At 41.8% G+C, this 24,158-nt stretch overlaps 1 protein-coding gene across 1 annotated transcript in view; it reads left to right on the forward strand.

Moving 5' to 3' along the window:
* Positions 1–5,808: 5,808 nt before the first annotated feature.
* The window catches only part of PDXK (pyridoxal kinase), a 39,591-nt gene continuing 21,241 nt past the window's right edge, over positions 5,809–24,158 (forward strand). Inside the window, exon 1 of the mRNA XM_064706111.1 lies at positions 5,809–5,978. Within this exon, the coding sequence (XP_064562181.1) occupies positions 5,892–5,978 (87 nt within the window). The 5' untranslated portion in view covers positions 5,809–5,891. The remainder of the gene's footprint in view (positions 5,979–24,158) is intronic.

The following is a 24,158-nucleotide window of genomic DNA, read 5'->3' on the forward strand; positions in this document are numbered from 1 at the left end:
ACTGCCTTAAAAATGAAGCAGAACAAAACCATTTGTAGGCATTTCTCTAAAGCGGTATCCTGACACATGGTGTACTGTGTCACCCCATAACTGCTTGCATTTCCTACTTCTTTGCATCCCAGAGCAGGGTTCTGCTCTGCTGCTGGAAATACACTTGTTGACACAGGGGTATTTCCACTTACTTGGATACCCCTTAAATGATATGAATTATAGTTATTATAATTCAAGGACAAATAGAGACAACTGGAATTAAACTCCTGACAATGAGTTCCTTTCCCCAGTGTTAGGTAGTGGATACTGAGTGCAATAGAACTGGCTCCTGAGGGTGCAAGCCTGAGCATTCAGGATAAAATTGCAAGCTAATACCAAAAACCTTAGCTCCCTTAGCCAGGCAAAGGAGGCTTCCTGGTTTTCATTAACTTTGACTATTTTATTTCATGGACACTGGAACCAATATGTGCAGACATCAGCACCCGCCAAAATAGTTTGTGTATAGCTATGGGGAGTTGTACCAGAGTAAGGAGTGCTTTAGCTTAGAATTGCCCAGCATAGGGATGTTGCATGTTTTTATTAAAAAATGTATCTTCAGTTTCTGAAGGAGATAAGGATCAAGAATGCCATGCTAGACAGTGCTCTTCAGCTGTGGCAACTTGTCAGGACAAGGTGAGAGTTGAGAATTTGGCTCCATGTTCTCAGAAGGCTGATATATTATTTTATCATATTATATTAAAGAATGCTATACCAAAACCATACTAAAGAAAGAGAAGGATACAGACAGAAGGCTTAACAAGAATGAATAATAAAAACTCATGACTGACTCCTCAGAGTCTGACATGGCTGATGGTGGTTGGTCATGAAGTTAAAACAATTCACATGAAATCAAACAGTCACCTATTTGTAAACAATGTCCAGACCACATTCCAAAGCAGCAAACACAGAAGAAGCAATCAGATAATTATTATTTACATTGTTTTCTGAGGCTTCTCAGCTTCCCAGGAGAAGAAATCCTGGGGAAGGGATTTTTCAGAAAATATGACAGTGACACCTGGACACCCAGGCCCTTGGGTGCTATCCCACCAGCAGTTTCATTTACCTCAGGAAAACAATGGATGTGAGGATTGCAGGACTGGGCCTGATATTTGGAGGCAAGAATGCTCAGACCACATGGAGCTTTGGCAAGTCAGTGACAGAGAACAGGTTTGAGCCAAAGTGCAAGTGAATACACAGCCCACTTGATCTTCTGATCGTGTTTTCCTTTAATATTGACAATTCCTGACAAAGTTAACCACTTTAATGAGGACAAAGGAAAATTTGGCATGAAACAAGCATAACAGTGCCCTCCTACATCAAATGTTGCTAATACTTTATGGCAATTATTACAATCATAAATTGGTACTTTACAATCTGTCTTAGCAAATATTCAGCTGAAAAGCAAACATTAGTATCTTAAATCAAACTGACTCAGGAATGCACAATTAGATGTTGTCTAGACATGAGCAAAGCCTTTGACACCACTTCCCACAGAATTCTGGAAAAAACCTGGCTTGGACTGGTACACTGTTCACTGGAACTGGGAAAGGGTCTGGAACATGAGCCCTGTGAGGAGCAGCTGGGGAAACTGAGGGTGGTCAGCCTGAAGAAAAGGAAGCTCAGGAGTGACCTTATCACTCTCTACAACTGCCTAAACGAAAATTGTAGGGGAGGTTGGTCTCTTCTCCCAAATAACAAGCAACAGGACAAGAGGAAAAGGCATCAAGTTGCAACAGAGGAGGTTTAGACTCGTATTATGAAAAATTTCTTCACTGGAAGTGTTGTTAAGCACTGAAACTGGCTGCTTGTGGCTGAGTTGCCATTCCTGGAGGTATTTAAGAGCTATGATGTGGTGCTTAGGGACATGATTTAGTGGTGGCCTATATGATCTTAATGGTCTTTTCCAACATAAAGATTATATGATTCTAATTATTAATCTCTGATGGTTCAATTCTGCCACCTTCAAGACTTATTGAGGAAAGGAGTTGGTATTGATACTGTTTTCACATAACCATGATTATTTTATTTTCTGTCACATCTATGATGATTTATAGAATCCATACACAATGCACAAAATCTGATTTAAGGCCTCTCTCTATGCATCTTCTATCAAGCTCAGTGTATCATATTCTTGGCACTCCCATATCTTTCCCATTGTGCTTATATCAAAAATCTGGGCTTCAGGAAACCTTGTCAGATAAAGTCAACTGTTCCAAAACAAACTTACACATAGCTATCAATATTTATAAAATATTTCTTCCAGTAGCTATGAAAAACAAACAAACTGAAAATGAAACCTCTTCAATCTTTTAAAGCAATCTCTTCCTGTGTGTTTCATAATCCCTTTCATAATGGCAGCAAGGCCTCCATTATGGAAATTTGTTTATTCCCTTCTGCTCCCTCCCAGCTCTGTGTTGTATGTATTTGTAGGCTGTGATTAGAGCTGAGCTTTCATTAAGCTAAATAAACCATTTCCTCCTTGGCTGTGTGTCCTGAGCCTTGGACCCTTCTCACAGCCCCTTGCACTGTGCCATTGTTCCATTTTGAATAAAACACCACCCAAAAACTTGGCACCACTTCCCCAGAGACCCAACCAGTGCTGAGTTTGACTGGAGGAGTCCAGGACGGTTTCTCATATCTGGCAGACTCTGCTGTTGTTTATGCAACCAAAAGGTGATGACCTTTATTGCAATATTGTGACATTGTAGACCCATGTTAAGCTTGTTAATCACTGCAATCTCACAATTTCTTCATGCATAGTGAGCTGGAATTCCAAAGGTAACAACACAGATGCAGGAAGGCAGCAGCCTGTGCAAACTGGACCAGAAGGATTTTGTCCTGTCTGCCCAGGAGCAAGGAGGGCAGGGAAAAATGTCCATTTTCCAGAACTGCTGGGTGGACAACTCTCATGTGTATTCTTGCCTCAGGTCTGCCACAGGGTGTGTTTGTGGTGCACTGCCAGGCTGAGCAGAGAGTGAGGGAGATGTGAGAAACATTTAGGTGAGTTGTAGAAGGAGAGCATAAGAGGAATATTTGTGGAAGATTGCCAGTTGTTGATAAACTGTGGTCTTTTTGACTATACTCTTCCTTGATCAAATTCTGATAAACTTCTCCTCAAATTTCATTATTTCCAACAAATGTTCTGCTCTGACCAAGGGGATCTGGTTTGAGAGGTCAGGTTACCTTAAAGAAAATAAACTGTATAAATCTATGCCCAGTCCACTGAGAGGCCAGGAGCTTGAGGAGGTATCATCCAAGCAGTTCTACAGCAGCAGCTGTTGTAGGAAGTTGAGAACAGCTGCTCATAGCTGACATTTTAATCTAACCTGCCCTGCCTTTTTCTTTTTCTCTTAATGAATCTTTCTGTCATCCATTAAACAGTTATTTACTCCTTGAACAGTCTGAGTAATCCCCAAATTTAGAGGAGTACCTGGGAGCTATTTTTTTGAGAAGGATAGCGCAGTAGGAAGCACAATCACTATGAAATTGGACTTTAGCTTCACTTTTTTCTGAGACATACAGTCCTTTTTATGAGGGAGAGGCCTGACTTCTTAAAGAATAAATATAGCAAAGTCTGTAAAAAAACCCACTGCTCAGAAATTGTGTATTCACCTTTAGATTAGCAGCTTTCTGGAAAGGATTTCTTTTCTAGCCTTTGTTTTGCTTGTGGCAACTTTTTTAGGGTATGGAGATATAGAATCCCCCATACTTTGAAAAATGTTAGGGCTGGATACTGAGTCACACACATCCTGTGCATGCAAGTTCTACTCCTTAATCCTTAATTAAAAACCATCAAGAGAGGCTTCAGATATTCCTCTGGGGAAAGCATAAAATTTGCTAGGAACTGGATTTTGTTGGACATTTCAGAATATTAGGAAGAAAGTAGCAATCCTGCATAGAGCTGGTATCTTTGCTTACAAGGTCAAAGTGGTGCAATGAGCACTAATGCTGAGCAAAGGATGAAAACCAGAGAAAAGGGGAAAAAAATCTGTATTCCAACAACTGTCCTCTAAGCTAGAGGAGTGGGAACGTACCTGATGCAAATAATTCATTCCTCTGGGCCTCCCTCCGTGGAGATGCAGTGATTTCTGCAATTCAAAAAATTATGTATTGAAGGGCTGAAGCAGCAGTTGCAAGGCCAGTCTAGAATAAGCCCTAAGTTTTTTAATGCAAGTGACAACTGAAGAGAGAACAGTATGTTCTGTCATTTTCCAACAGATTACTTATGATGAGGAAAATACTCTTTCATATTTTTAAGAAATAATCACACTATTCCAAGAGTCAATTCAAAGCTATCCACGAAGAAGAACAAGAGGCATGAGGTGCCTTTTCTTGTTGTGAGCTGTGATTGGAGCTGTGATGGTCAATAATGACAAACGGCCAGAGGAAGATGAAATTCCCAAACACATTACCAAGACTCTCAGCAGAGTCTTGATGTATTGTAGCACTTTCCAGCCAACGCATACATCTTCTTTTACTCCTTGGCAGCTCTCTGAAGGTTTTTTTTTTCCTTTTGGGTCAATAACACACAATTGCAGTCACTTCAGAACCCAGCTGCAAGGGTGGTGCTCTGTCAGGGCACCCACAGCTTGGGCCAGTGTGCCAAGCCTCCAGGCACTGCTGCCTGTGGGGCTGCCTGTGGTATCTGTGGCTCCACAAGGCTTTCTGAACACTCAAGGAAGGGAAACTGTCACACAGGTGGGATGTTTGTGCCAGTCCTGGCTTCCCAGCGGGATGTGGGCAACTGTGGGTGGTTCATGGCACAGGGGAGCATGGTTTCTCCATCCCACTGTATCACTGTAACTCTTAAACCACATCACCCAGTGTCAGATCCAGATACCTGCAGGAATGGTAATTCCACGACTTCCCTGAGCAACCTATTCCAATGTTTGAGCACCCTAAAACTGTAAAAAAATCTGAATCACCTCTGCCTCAGCTTAAGGCCATTTCCTTTAGTCCTCTCACTGTAGGCCTGGGGAGACTGGCCACCACCTGACTACAGTCTCTTTTCAGGTAGAAAATGGTCTTTTAATGTGTCCAGTTCTGGGCTCCTCAGGACAGAAGAGGCATGGAGCTCCTGGAGCAGTTCTAGTAGAGGGCAATGAGGACAAGTGCAGGACTGGAGCATCTCTCTTATGAGGAAAGGTTGAGGCCTGCTCAGGTTCGAGAAGAAATGACTGAGAGGGACCTCATTAATGGATATAAATATCTAAAACAGGGCGGTCAGAGCCTGGACCAGGCTGTGCTTGGTGACGTCCAACAAGGGTACAGGAGGTGAGGGGCAGAAACTGATGGTCAGAAGTTCCACCTGAGCATGAGGAAGAGCTTCACTGTGCAGTGACCGAGCACTGGGACATACAGAGAGAGTATGGAAGGCTCATGTTCACTGGACATACTCCAGAGCCACACGGTAACAACCCTGTGCCAGTGCTCCGGGCTGGCCCTGCCTGAGCAGGAGGCCGGACCTGGTGACCCAGCGCGGTCCCTTCCAGCCTGACCCATGCCGCGCCGCCCGCAGTGCCGGGGCGCGGCGCCCGCCGCTCCCGCCGTGTCCGAGCCCGGGGCGGATCGGGCCGGGCCCGGCTCTCGGTGCCGTTGGCTCGGCCGGGCGGGGCGGCCGCGGGGAGCGTGACCGCGTGACGCCGGTGGGTGTGGAGGGAGCCGTGTCCCCTCCACAGCCCCGGGCAGCGGGCTCGCCGGCAGGCGGCCATTGGGAGCCGGCCGGTGCCCGCCTCCGTGCGGCGGGGGGTGTGTGACAGGCGGGCAGGGCGAGCGCGTCACGCCGTCCGCGCTCCGCCCCCCGCTCCTGCTCCCGGCGCCGCCACCTCGGCCCGGCGCGGGCAGGCGCGCGCGGCGCAGCCATGGAGCCGGAGTGCCGGGTGCTTTCCATCCAGAGCCACGTCGTCCGCGGCTACGTGGGCAACAAGGCGGCCACCTTCCCCCTGCAGGTGAGCGGGCGCGGACCTGCTCCTCTTCCTCCTCCTCTCCCTCCTCCTTTCCCTCCACCGCTGTTCCCTGCGGGCGGGCGGTGTGACGGCAGCGCTGCCCGGCGAGCTCCGGTGCCCAAGCGGCTCCTGCCAAGCCGGGGTGAGAGAAGGGCACGGCGGGGAGATGCCCGCACGGGCGCCCTCCCCGCCCTCTCCGCTGCCGGCGGCAGTGCCCGTCCCGGGGCTCCGCGCACCCCGCGGCCGCTGCGGCTGCGCCTCCCGCCGGCTCCGCGCCGCTCCCGTTAACGCAGCTCCTCCTGGGGCTGTGGCAAGGCGGGCTGTGCCAGGGGAGGCGAGCCGGGGGTGCTGCCCGTGGGTTTGCTCGCTGCCTGCGGGCTGAGGGCGGCTCCGCTGCCGCCAGCAGGGGCAGCCAGCCGGGGCTGCCGCCCCTTAAGGCAGGGTGATCGCCGTGTCCCGTGCCGGGGACCCGGGGCAGCGGTGTCCTTGTGCTGGCACCCAGCTAAACCCCGCCGGCCCTCAGGGGCAGAGACTGGGTGATCCCCCAGCCCGGATAGTCTGGGGAGGGTGCAGTGGGGTTTAGGGGCCACTTAATGCGTGTGGCAGGCAGGGCCAGAGGAGCTGCCTGACATGGCCCGGGGCTGGAGGTGTAATTGGATCTTGGCCTTCGTGCCTGTCATGTGCTGCCTTCGGAGTTGTTTGCTTGGATCTCGCCGGTGCTGGGAAAACATCGGGCGGACCTTTGCACATCGCACTGTTGGCTGCTGTGGAGGGTCTGTGTCCTAAAGGGCGGATTTGGGGCCTGCCCATCGGGAGATCTTTGTGCCTTTAAACAGGAATGTCGGTGTGGAGCTAAGAACCTCGTTACCAGTGCACGCTGTGTGTGACATTGGTTATCTTGGCGTGTGCTTACAAATGGTGTAGCTCATTTGACTAGACAGGAGAGATGTTGTACTCTGATAAATGATGCAAGTGAGATCAGGTCTGCAACAAGCCACTGTCACACCCCCAAAGCACCATCCAGTTATAATGTAACCAAGACTCTTGAAAATTAATGTGTGGTGAAGGGTGATGTACGTGTGTAATCCGAGTATTGTGGAAAAATACGAGTATGTAGAGCTCCAGGCCAAAAATGTGATCATGAACTGCAGGTCACCTGTCCTTCCTTTCCTAGCAAAATGATCTCGAAATTGTGCTTCTCCCTTCAATTTCTGTGTAGCAGAAGAGAACACAGCAGTACTTATTCCAGAAACCTCCAGTCTCTTAAGCTGTTCTGTCTCTCCATTCTAATTCTCTGTCAAAGGTTTTCTTTACTTTTCTGTAGCTTAACCTTTCTGTGGCAGGTGAGTTGTGTACCTTGGCAAATGGGTTCCTGGAAAGTGTTTTTAGTTCCTTGGCTATGATGGCATAAAATACTGCTGGAGTTAAAAAACCCCTATTGTTGGTGTAGCTGGGTTTTGTTCAGGAGGCTGTTGCACTCGCACTCTGTAGTATTTCTCAGTGAATAGTGTAACAAGAAGTTTCTGGAGTGGGAGGAAAAGAAATTTACTTGGGGAGTAGCCAAACTCCTGCCACTGCTGGCTGCACTTTGAAATCCTATGTAGGCAGCCCTTAGTGAAGTTGTGCTCGTTGGAAAAAAAAAGGGTTTCGTTACCTAAACCCTTGTTTTGCTAGAACATCAGATGGGGCAAGGTGCCCCAAAGTGTAACTTTTTTTTATGAAGAGAATTACAAACCTGAGTCTTTCTCTTATATTGTTTTTATATAGCCATGAAAATAACCTGTATCTGTTCTTGAGGATGGGTGCAAGGCTGGCATGCTTTTATTTCCTATTCTCTTTTTTTTTACTTTAGTTTTCTGAACCAGTTAAGTGAGGCTCCCTTTGGAGCTCATCTGTATTGAGTTAGCAAGGCAGTGTGTATGTAGATATGTGTGCCTGTGTGCTTGTGAGGTTGAAATCCTGACACAACAGTTCAGGAATCCACATTTGGACAGCAGCATCCAAATAGAAAACCTGGCATGGTTTCACCTGCTCTTTGCAGACTTATCCAAAAAGCATCACTCATGTTTGCATGACCTGATCTTTGGTGGAAATCTGTGACATTACTATCAATAGCAATCTGCTCAGAAGAGAATTTTTAAGGTCTTTTTTCAATCAGTTGGTTGCATTGTGTCAGGCTTCCACTAGTAAAAGCTTAAGTATTTAAAATTTAGGTATGTGGAAGGACTTCCTCTGTGGAATGTGTTGTAAATGCTTTCTATAAGGCAAACACAGCAATAGCCCAGAGTTAGCCCATATATCAGAGCAGTTATAATAATGGAAGTAATAGAGCTAAGTGAGAAATATTAGAACTCTTTACATCATTTCAGGTTAAAATACATTTAAGTAATTAGTCTAGATTAGCTAATAGGTCATAGAGGAAACGTGCACCTGGATTTGCCAGAGTGAACTACCCTCAGCACTGCTTTGAATTCTGCCTTGTCAAGAGTTTAAATAGTTTCTACTTGCATGATCTTACTATCTCTTTTAAATGTTCTGAAAGTAGTTCTGAATTATTGTTAGAGTAGTCTTAAGTTGTTCCACAGCTGTGTATTCTGAGCTTTCAGTATCAGGAAGTGATACTAAAAGCTCAGAATTGGTTCAAGATGGTTCAGCAATGGTTCAGGACTGTCCAGCATTTAAGAGAGTAAGAGCAGTAGGGTGTACATTAACTTGGGGAGTTGCCATTGGGAGTCAGATAAGTTATTTCAAAACACAAAAAAAGTTTCTAAGTTTCTAAATGTTTCCAGTGTTGACTAAGATTTGTCATAGTTTTTATCACCATGACATTCAACTTCACTTTTATCGTATGTGGTTTTGTTTTCCTTAGAGACAACCTCTTAGCTGTTAGTTTTGAATATAATTTTATCTTGCCCTTCCTGCCCCACCTTTTAGGTAGGCAGAATGTGGCAATAAGTAAGGGGAGCAGAACTACAAGTGGAAAGTTACAGTCCTCCTCAAACCACAGAGGATCCAGAAGGACAAGGTCATTTCTCGTTCTGACCGACAGGAAAACTTTGGTTGGCAGAGGAATTTAGGATTCATATACTGCACCTGTCATAAAAGCAGCTTTTGGGAATCAGTGTGTCAGTCTGTGTGCTCAGTTCTCGGGGCCTCCATGAGCTTCCAAGAAAGAATTTTGAAAGTATAAGGAAGGGGCATGAGAAAATCCCAGCCAGTTTTACCTGGGCACTGGACATTTGGTTGCCACTGGAATAGTTCAAACTATCTGCAAACCAGAAAATGTTGATCTCTGCTTATGTTTCAGTAGCAGTGATGGTTTGAGGTGGTTTTGTTTGTTTGTTTTGTCTGCCTAACACTCATAGGATTTGAGAAAATCTGCCTCTGTTTTGAGTATTTAGTTCCTGACTTCGTTTTATATCTGCTTACCTGAAGAGAGGGCTAAAAGTTGAGACAAGCCATTAATTATTTGTATCTGGAGAATGAAATTGTCTGTCCTGAACTGTAGAGACATAAATAGTTTCTACAATACAGGATTAAATGGCCTCTTGAAATCTACTCAATTATTTTCTTTTCCTTTTAACTTTTTTCCTCCTGCAAAATGGAGACAGTTGTCCAGGTATTAAAAAGGACTGATGGTTCTCAGACCATTTCTCAGTAATTCTCTTCTGTAAGTCAGTCTACATTTTTAGCTCCTTCTTAATTGTAGAAAAGATGGGAAAACAACTTTGGTCAGCACAGGTGGTAATTTCTTTGATATTTATGGATAGTCTTGAACTGTCTTGTCCAGTATGTGCTGAGACCAAAAGCAGTATCAGTCATCTTTGCTAACTATCTACATGGCAAAAAAGTTTAAGATTTTTTTCTTTATTTTGTTGAAAAGTATAGTCAAATGACTTAAGGATTGTGTAGAAATATAAGTGCATCTCTTATTTAAGATGACTCTCTTTCAAACCCTGCTATTGTGTTAATAGTATGAGTCAGAAGAAGGATGAATCAATCAAAAGTCTTTACAGAGTAACAATAAGAAATGTTCTTGCTGGGTAGCCCTTATCTTTGTTACAGATCAAAGGCTGAAAAAGCCCAAACCTTAAACAAAAAATAAATACAGAGATGAAAGAGTGCATCTGGTCTTTGTAATACCCAATGATTGTCCTAAATTGCATATCTGAAACAACAATTATTGCTCTAGAGCCATACTTCAAATGAAACTTGTGGAAGCATGCTTTTTCCCCCTAACTCTGTTCTTTTAATAAAGGTAGGTAAGGGGTGAATGAATTAAAATAAAACCACGCAAGGCATAAAAAAATTGCAACCTCTCTGGGAAGGCTTGTTCAAAGCTGTGTAAAGAGCATTTGCTTCTTATGTGAATGTCAGCACAAGTAGCTGCAAAACTCAGGTGAATACCTTGCACAAGGTGAGACCCTGACAAAGACTTGTAATCCAAAAAGTCCAGAGAAGGTGGCTCCCCCAACCTGGCAGTGTGGATTTCTGGGGACAGGCTTTGCCAGACCTTTCCAGAAGTGCTTTTCCACATGAACCCAGCTCCAGATGCACTTGAGAGAACTTTGAACCTCTCAGAAGATTGTAGAGATGGACTTTCCACCTCCATGGTAAACTGGGAGGGAAGGTGAGTGGGACAGGACTGGGAGGGGATAAATGTACAATCATATTTTCTGAAAAATCCCTTCACCCAGGATTTTTCTCCTGGGAAGCTGAGAAGCCTCAGAGAAAAGGGAAAACAATAATTATCTAATTTGCTTCTCCTGTGTTTTGCTGCTTTGGAATGTGGTTGGAAATTATTTACCCACAGGTGACTGTTTCATTGGGTTTCTGTGAATTATTTTGACTTATTGGCCAATCAGTGCCAAGCTGTGTCAGAGCTCTGGAGAGAGTCACGAGTTTTCATTATTATCTTTTTAGACTTCTGTAAGTATCCTTTTTGTATTGTTTAGTATAGTTTACTATAGTATTCTTCAATATAGCATCATAAAAGAATAAATTAGCCTTCTGAGAACATGGAGTCAGATTCATCATTCCTTCCTGCCAAAGGGCACCCCACAAATACAATAGATAAGAAAGTAGATTATTACTCAAAAGATAACAACACACAACAAGAAGGGGTGTCTGTGTCACTTTCAGCTCCTAACATTGCTTTGAGATAGACAAAACTGAAGCTGCTGGGGCCTCACTTTTACCTAACAATAAGAGTTTATGTTTGTGCACAGCTATAAACAGAGACCTCAATTTTCTCTTTGAGCTCCAAATGGAATCTTTTCAGCTACTAATGCAAAATAATCAGCTTGAAAAATTAGAATAATTTCAACCTGCCCAAAAGAAGAGCAGCTGGGGGTGCAGATGTGCTGTGGACTCTGAAGGGCTGGGCAGAGCCTCTGATGAGCAGAGAGTGGGACTGGCTGGACCATCCTCATCCAGGGTCAGCTCTGTGGGGCTGTGGGGCTTCTGACTCTTCCTGCAAGGCCACTCAGTGGTGGCAGCTTGTTAAATAAGCCTTTGTCATGAAAATACAGCCATGAAAATACAGCCATGCTGAGGGATGTCCACACAGGCTGATTGTATAACCCAGCTGTAAAGCTGCAAAAAGCATTTTAAGATATGCTTCAAGTTAATATGCAGTGCGTGTATGGGGCCAGTTGACCAGTTGGCATTTTAAATTTTTCAAAAAGATGGTGGTAAATATCTACAGTGATTGATGATTCTGATAATTTGCTGACTTTTTCATAGTAAATTGTGGAAGTTTGAGCCATGCAGATGCATGTGCTGGTGTTTGACACAATAGTTACACTGGAGTGTGTGTAGTGATGTGTAGTTAACAAATAGTTTCTGACAGAAATGTAATCTTTTCATCTGTCTCAACACAGCAAAGGGAAAAGATGAAGGAGGATCCCATTTGGTGCCTACAAGTACATACAAATATTTGACTTGAGAGGAAGCAAAAATACTTTACCCTGATTCACCCACTGTCTTTGGAAAAAAAATTGAGCTGTCAAGAAATTGCAAATCTTATTAAAAGACTGGAAAACCTTGCCTAGAGGTGGATTTGCACTGTTTGTGTGGGGAGTATAATGTACTCAGAGACTCAGTAGCAAGTGTTTACTTGCTTAAGGCATTTTTATATTAGGAATGGCCTTATTTTCTGTCTTTAAGTCTTAGAGGTTTGTTTTTTAAAATTTTTTGAGTATTTGATGTCTTATTTCTGCTCCAGATTAAATCCCCAGATGAGAAAATATTTTTTTGTGCATAAACAAACAGGGACAGATAACAGAGGGAGAGTGATCAGGTTTCTGGGGAAAGAAAAAAAAGCTTCAAGTTTAAGTTAATTTCATGCTAAAATGTATGGAAATGTATTAAAAACAAAAGTATAGTTTGAAATAATAAGATGAATAATAATATATATATGCAAAAGGTACACTTGATAAAAACAGGAGACATACAAAGTTACTGATAGCTCTCTAAAATACACTTTTAAGTAAATTGTTGTCTTTTACTGTTCACTTTTTCTGTTTATATCCAAAAAATGATGGTCACTTTTCCTTGAAAAGCAAATTTAGTCATTTTAGATAAGGGATACAGCATTATCCATGGCTGACTGAGCACATACCAGGCAGGTATTTTTAGCTTTTTTAGGCTGAATGGATGCAATGGAAGTTCCACCTCAGTTACTCGTGTTGTGTGGAAAACAGGCTGGAGCTGGTGAGGCAAGGTTAATGTGAGGAGCTGGACATTAGTCTTGGGACATAAAATGTCCATTCCTCTGAAATTACTATATGCACTAGAGTGTTCAGCTGCACAGTAATATATACAGAGGAGAAAAAAAAAAATATATATATATGATGAGCCTAATGTTTGAAAGATGCCAGGAAGGTCTGTGCTGATGGATAATATGAGCCCCAGGAGAAGCCAGGCTAGTTCATCATCTTGTGCCTTGGCAGCAGTGGGGTGACTTATCATAGCTAAAAAAATATTGCTGTGCTGAACTACCTGAAATTTTTCAAACCTTTGTTCAGGACTCGTATTTGTTCATGTTAATTCATCCATGACACCTCTCAGCTCCATTCCCTTAGCATCTGGAGCAATTATCCACAGAGCAGGAGAGAGAACTGAGATACCAAAACCTCTTCTGTGCTTCATTTAAAAACAAAACAAACTTCTCTTCACCCTCTGTCATCGTTTGTAAATTTTAAGCATATGGAGTAGTTTGGGCTGAGTAGAAATCCTTGCATGGTGATTTAATTTTGCTGTCTTGGGAATGCAAATCACCTCTTCCCAGCTGCATGTGTGGGATTGAGGAGATGCTGGAGCACACGCTGGAAAATGGAAAGTCTCTCCCCTGTGGCAAAACAAAAGCTGGAGGGCTGCTTTCTGATCTGTGGGTGCAGTCACTCCCAAAACCAGCAGTAAATGCTTTTTCTGACCTGCAGAACTCTCCCAGTCTGGCCACAGCTCTTCCCCTTCTCTCTGCTGTGGGATTCACTCACGTTTTAGCTCTCAGAAGAGGATCAGCAAGGATGGCACAGCTATCAATGACATTAATAAACAGAAGGGAGGAATCCATGAAAGTCTGCAAGAACAGTGTTCATTGGAAACATCCAAAGTTGGTCTGTCCCACAATATCAGAATACAGCAACATTTTTTCTCTTTCTTCATTTAGCAGATTGCTAGCCAATAAAGCCAAGAGTGTTATCTTTCATACTCCCCTTTTTTTTAACACTAAGTAATTTAGGTATTTTTCTTTTCCTAAAATTTACCATGTTTCTTCATACATGGCAATTTTGTCTCCATCTTCTCTGAGGGGAAAAAAAAGAAAATGAGTAACAGCAGAAAAAAATTGTTGGCTGAATTCTCAAAATTTAATACTGTTTTGCAGAATTGTACACTGGACGTTATGGTCATGTATTTAGTAAAGTCTCACCTAAATGTAGAAAAAAAAAATATTTTACCAATCTGTGTACCTTACAAACCTGTCTATTTTATTACTTTTTTTTTGGATGGTGAGTACTACTGCTCATGGTTACACTGAAGGAAAAGTCTTTTTCCATCCATCTTCACTGTGGTTACTCTCATTTTTCTGGCAGGATACAGCCCCTGGGTGTATCTTACATGGGTGAGCACTGCACTGCCTGTGAGAAACCACCAACACAACTCTGAGCATTTAACAAAAATGAAAACATAAGGTTTTTTTTAAAAAACCCAGCTGTTTTGTACTTACTGTAGTTAATGGAGGTAACATTGTGCCTCTGACTATTCATACAACAACCAAACAAACCCATGGCAAGCAGTGTTTAAATTTGAGAAGTTTTATATTGTCACCTGCCCTCTAGGGTACTGAAATCTGCTGGTTTCAGTAGAGAAGCCAGACTGAGAAATGCTGCCAGCTGCTCCTTCCACCTGCACTATTTTGTGTCCACTTCAGTGCTCCAAGGAAAGTCATTTTGTCAGGCCATGTGGTAAACTGCTCTGAGAAGCCACCCAGGTTATAAATGACTTGGCAAAAGTGGAAAAGGAGAAAATGAGGGTTTATTTTGTGAGCCAGTTCCTAAACACAGCCCCACAGAAAAGCTTTTTTGGCACAGCTGAGGTGCCAGGGCAGGAGCACGCCCCAGGCCCTGCACCTGCTGTCTGCTGAAGGAAACATTTTCTAGAATGCTCTTCTCTAAGACTTCTGCTTGTTTTGAAGGAAGTGGTGAGACACCCACCCTCTACCAGCTTCATTCTTCCTGTTTGTGGCCTTGGTCTTATCTTCACATAATGTGGCACCTCCTTCAGCGAGCTGTTTCCTGTTCTGTTTCTTCAAATATCTCTTCTCATGCAATTTAATGTCTAAACCTTTGGTAGGAGAGTGGGATCCATTCATAGTCTACCTAAGGAGTCCACATAAAGAATGTGCTGGGTAAAACAAATCTCCCTTGTAGGATAACTCCACCTCAGATGGACAAAGTGTGCTTGCCCACACTTTGCTAATGGACTGGTGGTTAGAGACCTGGCTAGCCAAAATACGAAAAACAGGACTAAAAATAAAGTCAAAAATCAGAGGAAAAGAATGTGCTGTGGGATCCTCCTCCACCATTTCATTCACAAAACGAAAAGAGATAATTCCCACGCCTGTTGAACCTATTGCTGCTGTCTGTGTCTGCCTCTCCTTATCAGTGTTTGCAAACCTCCTCGTGTAGCACTGCAGGATTCCAGCTGGCAGGAGTTTGCAGTGACAGTATGGTGTTTTTGTCAAATTACATCCAAGTGTAGTAGGAAGCAGCATGAAGATGATGAATCTGAAATCTGCAGTGAACCTACTTCTCCATCTGAAAACAGCATCTGAAGTCATTACTTGACAGTAAAGAATGGGTTTCTTGGGTGGAAGGCAGGCAGAGACCCCCCCAGCACCACCTTGTTCTGCTATTTTTATGTTTGTCCTTTAGTGGGAAGAATGAAGGGGAAAACAGCAGCATAAACAAGTTGTTTTCTTGTCTTTCATTGGCCTTAACCTTTCTAAATGGGTGTCTTGCAGATCTATCACTTAATACCACTCCACATGGCAGCAATGGCCTCCTGCCCATAGAAAGGTCAACAGAGCAGCTCTACCACAAATCTTTTGACCCTGCAGTCGTTTCAATCCCAATCTAGAGCTGTTGTGATGCAGGGATAGTGCTGAGGAGGGTGTGTGTCTTGCAGGCACAAGAGGCTGTTTGTTTGAGTAGCCTATGGAAATGGTCATGATGTAGAACAAGGAGTTTCTTAGTGCTGAATAAAATGGCTGAGGGGAATTTTGATAAAGGGATTTATTTTATGTCATCTGAGTATCTTGCATTGAACAGTTAGTAATGCATGCTAATCAGTCTGTCCAGGTGCAAAGAAAAATCAGTGACATTGTGGTATTTGCTCTGAAGTGTTCCTGTGGCTCCAAGACTTCTTTGGAAAAGCATCTTCAAGGCATTACTGGATAATCTTGAATTTGGCCTAATTATCATTCAGATTGTACTTGCATTGCAAGCCTTTTCAGAAAAATCAAGGAATTATTTGAGAACAGATTCACTGCAGTCTCAGGCTGTTCTAGTCTTTTCTGTTCAGTTGGTCATGATATTACAGCTAGATCAGCCCATCAGCAAATTCTCAGTGAGTACCAATTTTGCCAGAGCACTGTGACAAAAATTGTAGTCTGTTCTGGCAGAAGAGAGGATTTGTTTTCTGCTCCAGTCTTTACAATGTCCTCAGTGCTGAAGTCAGCTTATAAATCCTGAAAATGGGTATGCAGTTGGTCAAAGGTAAAAAAGGGGTGTCACTGCAGAAACAAGCCCTGTTCCAGTGCCCAACCACTGGGGGAAGAACCTTTTCCTATATCCAACCTAAACCACAATTTCAGGCCATTCCCTTGGGTCCTGTCACTGTCCCCACAGAGCAGAGATCACTGCCTGCCCCTCACTGAGGTCTCCCCTCAGTCTCCCCCAGGCTGAACAACCTCATTCCCTTTAGATGCTCCTCTCAAGGCTTTCCCCCTCCAGACCCTTCACCATCCTCATAGCCCTCCTTTGGACGCTCTCTAATAGCTTAATATCCTTCTTCCATTATGGTGCATTTTTCTCAAGGTCATCTGGTGTATATTTTTACTGTCTGTTTTGTAATTGTCTATTTCTAACCTCAGAATTTGAAGTGGTCTGTTCATAAATCACCAATAATATGTCCAGCATCCCTGTCCCCAGTTTATTTGCTCTAGTATTTTATACACAATATCCCAAATATCCTAATGATTTTTCTTTGCAGTGCCTTGTCAAATACTGCACAAAAATACCACTATATTATAAGTACAGAATTCTCTTTAGATACTTGGTGTGCCTTATTAAAAGCTCAGAGAAAAAAGAGATTGGGTTAGTCAATAGCAGTTTCAGTTCAGTTTATCAGCCCACGCCAGCAATTATTCCTGTTCACTAATTGTCAGGACATGCCTTTTCTTTTTCCCAAGTTCCTATTTCTCAAACTGAATTAGTGTTTTTACTTTTCTGCAGCCAGTACAATATTTTTTTTTTTTTTGATTCAGCAGCAAATGGAAGGAGATGCAATTAAGTGAAAGAGCTGGCACATAGCGAGAGGCACAAGTTGCAACTGGGAAATGTTTCTTTGTCTCTCACTCCAAATCAGTTTGATTACAGAAATTCAGCCTTTAAAAACACATTTCTATGCCATCTCCAGAGGAATACAGTGCAGCAATGATGTTCACTGGAGCTGCAGTGATGGCTGTGTGAGATGAAGTTCCAAACTGTAGGATATTAATGCAAACAGCTTGGGATACAATGGATACATAGAGCAATTCATGGCCTGACATAGAGGCTTTCCTATTGCAAAGTATTGCTGCCATTATTTGGCAAAAAACACCCCAAACCTCAATTACCTTGTTTGACAGGGCAATTTTAACAGTGGTAATATAGTTCATTCTGTTAATGTCTTCCAATTAATATTGGATTTAATATATATAAAGAAGTTGGAAGGAATAGAATGGATTTGGTTTATGTGATGCAGTATTTTTTTTTACACAAATTACTGGCTAATTCAGTTTGTGAACTGTACACATTCTCTGCTAAAAATCAGCAATTTGGAGCCTTACCACAAGATTTCTTGAAAATTCCTAATAAATTGTGTCTAGTTAAGTCTTGGTAACCCCCATGGTTTATGTACATCTTTGTGCTATAAAAATTTGTCCTTTGACTGATGCCACAGTTGGGATAAACCTCACAGGCTGCTAATAAAACAGTTGGGATGGAAGGAAATATTTGATTTTGTGTATTTGTATATATTTGAGATGTAAGATGTGCTCTTAAATATTCCCTTATTTTTTAAAATTCCTCTATGTGCTTTAAATGATGTAAATCAAGGTACTCCTCAGTGCTTGGAAAGTTTGGCTTTGAAGCTGGGGACAATTTTTTTTCCTTCTGTAGTGCTCCATGGCTTGTCATATGCAGCCATTAATTTCTGAAAATTAGAGGCAACTTCACAGTGTGGTGATTAGAGGACTGGATCATCTCTCTTACAAGGACAGGCTGAGGGAGCTGGGTGGTTTTGATTCATTTGATAATGTGTGTTATACTTCCTCTTTTTTATACTTTTTTTTGTTTTAACTCCTACTGTGGTCTAACTCATCAGTCTGTTACCGTTTGTTGGCACAAAGGGTGGGACATGCCTGGCGTGGATGTTTCAGCATTTGAATATTAATTAGAAGAAGAATCCATAAAAGTTTTACCTGCAAAGTAAAAAGCTTTGCAAAGTTTTCTTTGTAAAAGTTTTGCAAAGTTTTATTTTTTCCATAAAAGTTTTACTTGCAAAAAAAGTATCCTGCTACAAAGCAGAGGAGTTGAGGTGCAAGCAATTTAAATATTATACTTTAAGGAATTTAAGTGTTATAATTTAAGGATTTTACATGTTATAATACAAGGCTCCATTTATTTTGGGGACAACTGAATGCATGAAAGTCAAATCCTCCTTTCAGCAGTGGAGTCTCAAAAATTCTCTTCTCCTGATCAGCAGAACCTTGTTCCTTCTTACCTTTTAACCATTTTTCTGTGCATTTTTCCCGTCAAACTGTGTTTCCCTTAAAGATAAACTCATCTTTTAGAGTTGTGAGATTTTTACCTGTGGCACATTTGCAGCTCAGATAATAAAAAACCCAAGATAACTTGTGTACACAGTAGAAGAATTTGCATGAATGACTGGCTGAGCTTGATTTACAACTTCAGCTGCTGACACTTTCCCTGGATTTGAGGTTTTCAGACTGTTTTGTTTGGGGACTCGTCTGAGAAAATTGGTTTGGGTGTGTTCTGGTATGGTAGAGCTAATGTTTTCCAAAATTAAGAACTTTGAAGGACCTGAAGATTTTGAATGGAGGTCTTGCCTGCATTCCATGAAATGTAGATAGCAAACTGTGACCATGTATCAGGAACATAAATGCTATGGAAGAAACATGTATGAAGGTCTACACAGGGTAGTTTTAAACAAATTTTGGCTTTTTTTATTTTCTTACACTGTTTTGATTTTTTTTTTCCCCTCTGCCTTTTCCTCATTCCAGATTTTTCCTCTAACTTGAGCTGCATTACTGCTTCATGGTTTTAATTTCAAACCTGAAAATGAAACACCACTGGAGGCACAAAGCAAGTGCCCTAAGAGGGCAATATATACCAGTCATGTTGCAGAGCAGAGAGGTGGTTTTAATTGAATTTCATTCTTGCAGAACTAGGTCATTGTTCTCTAAGGTTGTTTAAATTAAGTACAAACTAAAGCATTCTAGTTAAATTGGTCCACTGGTCATTTAACAGCAAAGGATGTATTATTTTTACTGTCAAAACTGGCACAGTTAATAGTGTAAACTTAGAGTACCCCTGGGCTTTATCCTTAAAGCCAGAACTTTAGGTTGGGGAGATGCTGGTGGTATTTTGTGGGATTTTACAATGGATAAAACGGAGGTTTTTGTAGGTAATTGTGTCACTGATGAGGAGTGACCCAGGCTGGAAGGGACCTCAGGGGTCTCTGGCTCAAAGCTTGGGCAGCCCTAAGGTCAGCCCAGGCTGCTCAGGGGTTTATCCCCCTTGGAAACCTCCAATGACAGCAACTCCCAGAGCATCTCAGCCCCCTCTAAGCCCCCTTTCTCTGAATATCCACATAAAATGCATTGGAAATTGGGAAATATTTTTGTTGTTGTTTTTTCTAATGTTTAGTACCCTGGAAACCACTAAAACTTAGTTCAGTTCAGATGTTTCTGTAATTCAAGTTACAGTTTTTCTCACACACTTAGGAGATACAAGATATTTCTCTCTTTAAAAAAAATAATACTTTTTTCCCCCCCAAGCTGCATACAAACAATGCAAAAAGGAGAATTTCCTGAGTACTGCAGAGTCTGTGACATTGGAAATATGCCTTTATCCCCTGCAGGAGCATAGTAAAGCTGCAAAACAAATTTAAACAGAAGCAGTTCAGTAACAGCTTTTCACATTTCTCAGAGCAAATAAAATTATTAAATGAGAAATTATATTAATATTTACTCTGAGGCAGAGCTAATCTTTGAAGTTAACAGTTTTCTGACTCAAGTGGTGTTAATAATCAGATCCCAAATAGGATTAGGAGGTAGAAGTGAGTACCTTTATTTGTCTCCAGGCCATTGGTGCATAATGTAGATTACACAGATATAAACATAAAGGTTGGCAATCATTAAAACTGAATTTCAGATATTGCATTTGCTTCAAAATCTTCCTGCTCATTTCTCTGTTGCTACACTCACAATTTTCCCTACTGTGAAAAGGTTTTCTTCCTGTTTTTCAGCCTCCCTTTTTCATAACAACTGAGGCTCTCCTCTGGACTGTATGTTTGTAATATTTGATTTCTAACAGTCTTAGGCAATGGTTTGTCATGGTGATGAAGTAACACATTTTAGTGTTTATGTGGTTGGAATGTTTTCTGGAAGGAATGGGAAGAGAAACTGTAAATTTTAAACAAAGCTGAGATTAGGGCAGTGGCAAAGTCCAAAGGGTTACATGATTAGAGTGAACCAAAGCTGAGATCCAGCTGTTTATGTAATGTACCCAATTCAAGACATTTTCTGTCTCTCTGGGCCTTTAGGTTGCTCCACTAGACAAACAACTGCTATCTCTTGTAAAATTTTAATCCTGAGGAAGACCCATTTCTTGGCTTTTTATTTTGAGCATAATGGCCGGATATAAGTTCAAATTACTTCCATGCTTTTAAGAAAACTAGGCTGTTTATCCTCTTTTCCAAAAGAGCCAACACCTTTAGAGGTTCTCCATGTATTTTGAAGTCTCTTCCTTTCTTGTGTGTTGATTTTCCGCTTGAATATTTGCTATTTTTGTTTGGGTAGTTCTCTAGACCACAGCCCTGCCCTGGTCCCAGTTTCTCTTTGCAAGGCAGGGAAAGCACTTGGAGGAAGAACTGGATGAGATTTGTTCCTTCCCTTCAGTTACCTGTGATGAGAACTCAGCTGAATTTGATGTCATGCATAATGTGCTTTGTGCTGGTTGTTTCTTCTCCTGGGTTCTGCTCTGCTGTGTGCACTTGGATTTAGTCTTGCAAATATTTTTCTGAAATGTGTCAGATCTGCCAGCCAGACCTTCCAAGCACAGAACTCCTCCAGTTTTACTGTTTTGTGATTTAATTTTAGAAGTATAACAGTTCTGCCTCTTTTATTTGAAGATACTTGAAAAATACATTGAATTTGCCCATTTTCCTTTAAGATTTCAATTGCAAATATCACTGTGTGATGTGATCCAGGCAAGTATGGTTTGGGTTTTAGGAAGAACATTTGACACGTGCTTGGACTGCAAGCTGAGAGATTTAGGATGGACTCATCCATCTTTTTCCTTGAAAAAGCACTTACCATCCTCGCCCACACTGGTTCTGGGTTTGGATTTGCCCAAGGTTTCCTGTTCTGTGAACAACTGATCCTTACACAGAGTGACAGCAGAGCGTGGAAATTTGGAATTGTCCTCTCCTGGAGAGCTTTGGGAGAGCAGATCATGCAGGTCAGGGGATGTGTGTGATCAAACAGGACTTGTTCTGCCACAGGCAAACTCCAAGTGGGGTGAGTCCTTCAGTTTATTTACACATAGGTACAAGGAACACGTGTGTGTACACAAGCAAGAAATTTTATATATTGAGTTTAGTTCTGTTTTGAATTTTTACTTTCCAGTAGTTTTCTGAAGAAAAGGTTTATTCTTACTGGTTTATTACAGTAGGAAAATTGTTATATCCTACTAAATGCATATTTTCAGGTCATAGTTGCTACTCTTGTGTGCAAATATGATAGATTGACTTTTTTTTAGTATGATTTGTCTCATTCAATTAATTTGCTCTGATCTCAGTTTTTAAGGGTCTGTAAATACAAAAATAATGTATTTCTAATTAGTTAACTTTCACCTAATATTTCTTTAACCTCTGGTTTGAGCAGAAATTTTTTATTAATTAAAAAAACTCTCAAAACCAGTGCTTCTAGTTAGGTTTGCACAAGGAATTAAAAGTGTGAGTATGTATTAAAAAGGATTAACAAGATATTTTTGGAACAAAATTCCCTTTGTAAGCAAGGAAAGTGTTCATCATTCAGTGCATCAGAAACTGCCTCTGATGTCCTTCAGGTGTGAAGGATGACAGTCACTAACACTGGTTTTTAACTGTTGGTTGGAGGAAGAAAACAACGCTTCCTTATCCACTAGAAACGATCAAGCTGTTAAAATGAATTATGCAGACCAAAATAAAGACAGTTCTTTCTCTAGGCCTAGAAGAGGTGACTGCTGTGAAAAGCTGCTTTTATCACCTCAATGCTGTTTTCAGGTTGTCTGATGGTGACTAAATTCTATGGGACATTTAAATGCAGTTTGCCTTGAAAACAAACACAACTTGGTTTAATGTGGCTTCAACATTCTTTTTGATTATTCTACTACTAATGCTAAGCCTAGGCCTTAGCAAACACCTTTATAAAAGGAAATGCTTTGGAGTAACTGTGAGTTATTTTAGGAGTTGAATCAGGATTCAGAATTAGGTGTGTTAGTCATACATTTCAGTCATACATGTTTATTAAAAACAAAACTTTGGAGGAAACTGGAAGCTGTGACAGAGTAGACTAATACCAGTAAGTGACTTTTATTGAGACCTTGAAAGGTTTTTTGTAGCCTGTTTTGGACTGATGAAAAAAAAGTGAATATCAAGGTCCCTTGCAGAATTTGAGCTGTCTGTGGCTTTTCATCCACTCTCCAAAGCATTTTATTTAATGTTTTACCAAGTGTACAGCCAAGCTAACCTGGCACCTGACTATCTCCAAGAGACGTGGCCTCCTTGTACTTTTCCATCTTTTGGTTGAAGCAGATTAACTGACCAAAACAAACCAAAAATCCCTAATCCTGTGGAAAACCTGGCTGGGAAATCAGATGATAACTCGTGCTGGGGAAGGCACAAAAGAAGGACTGCTCATATTGGTGCCCATCATCTGGGACATCTGAGTGTTGTAGAACTGCCCTCCCTGCAGCAGCTGTGCCTGCTCTCCTTCCCTAAAGCACTGAGTGAAAACCTGATTAGTCACTAAATCACTGCAAGGGTGCTCTGTAGTCTTAGGTTTTAAGTATTTGGAGAGACATGATCTGAATACTGCAGAGAAAATGAATTAATTCACAGTTATTGCCAAGATACTTTAGGAAGTAACAACCTAGGTCTGTTCATTACAGGGAGGGGAATTGATTATGGGATGATAATCTGGTTAGAGGCCATGTTCCCATTTATTTGCTTGAAGAGCATGTCCAGACATCAAGGTTAAGGTCATAACAGTGTTGTCAGTTCCCAACTGTTCAGTTCCTGGGGCTTTAAAATAAAATCCACCAAGGTGAAACAAGAATCTGTGGGGAGCATAGATGCTGAGTTTAATTTGAACCTGGTCACGTTGAGGTAATCCACCATTCTGTGTACCACTAATCCAAAATTACTTTGCTTTCTGGTGAGGAAGGAACAGAAACCTTTATTAACTATTGAAATAAGAGATTTTTTTCTAAGAAGACCTGTGTGGATGTGAGACAACAGAAGAGTAGAAATGAACAACCTGTCACAGCACGTAGCTTCATCTTGCAGCCAGCTATTGGAATGAAGTTTTATCCCAGGGGAGGTACAGGCACAGGGAAAGCCTGATGTCTGACACCAGGTACCCAAAAGGGTTTTAATCTATGAGAAGGAGTTGCCTTCACGACAGAAAAGGGAGAGGAGTGAGTCTGCCTGGAAAACGTGACTGGAAAAGCTTTGTTTGCTCACTCCCCCCTCGCAGCAAATTGCCTGAAAGAGGATCATGCACAGTGGTGCATCATTGCTGTTATCTCCAGTGTGACTCACTGAGCCATACATAGCAGCACTTCTTTTGAGGAGATTTCTTACTCAGAGCAAGCTGGATGAGGAAACAAAGACTCGGCTGTCAGACTGTTAATGTCACTTTTGCATTAGAATTCCTTGCGTGACACAAAAATGTCTAAAAATGGCTTGACTAGCAGTGCCTGTCTGTATTAAACAGGTATTGTCAGGTTAAAAATCCTCATTAGTTTTCTACTGATTGGATGCTCTTATTTTCATATTATTTATATATTTTTGGGTGACAAGAATATTTGTTGATTGCACTAGGAAATTATTGGGTATTTCGGTATTTGG

The sequence above is a fragment of the Zonotrichia leucophrys genome, chromosome 1 (genome assembly GCF_028769735.1).
Source record: "Zonotrichia leucophrys gambelii isolate GWCS_2022_RI chromosome 1, RI_Zleu_2.0, whole genome shotgun sequence".
Lineage (NCBI taxonomy): Eukaryota > Metazoa > Chordata > Aves > Passeriformes > Passerellidae > Zonotrichia > Zonotrichia leucophrys.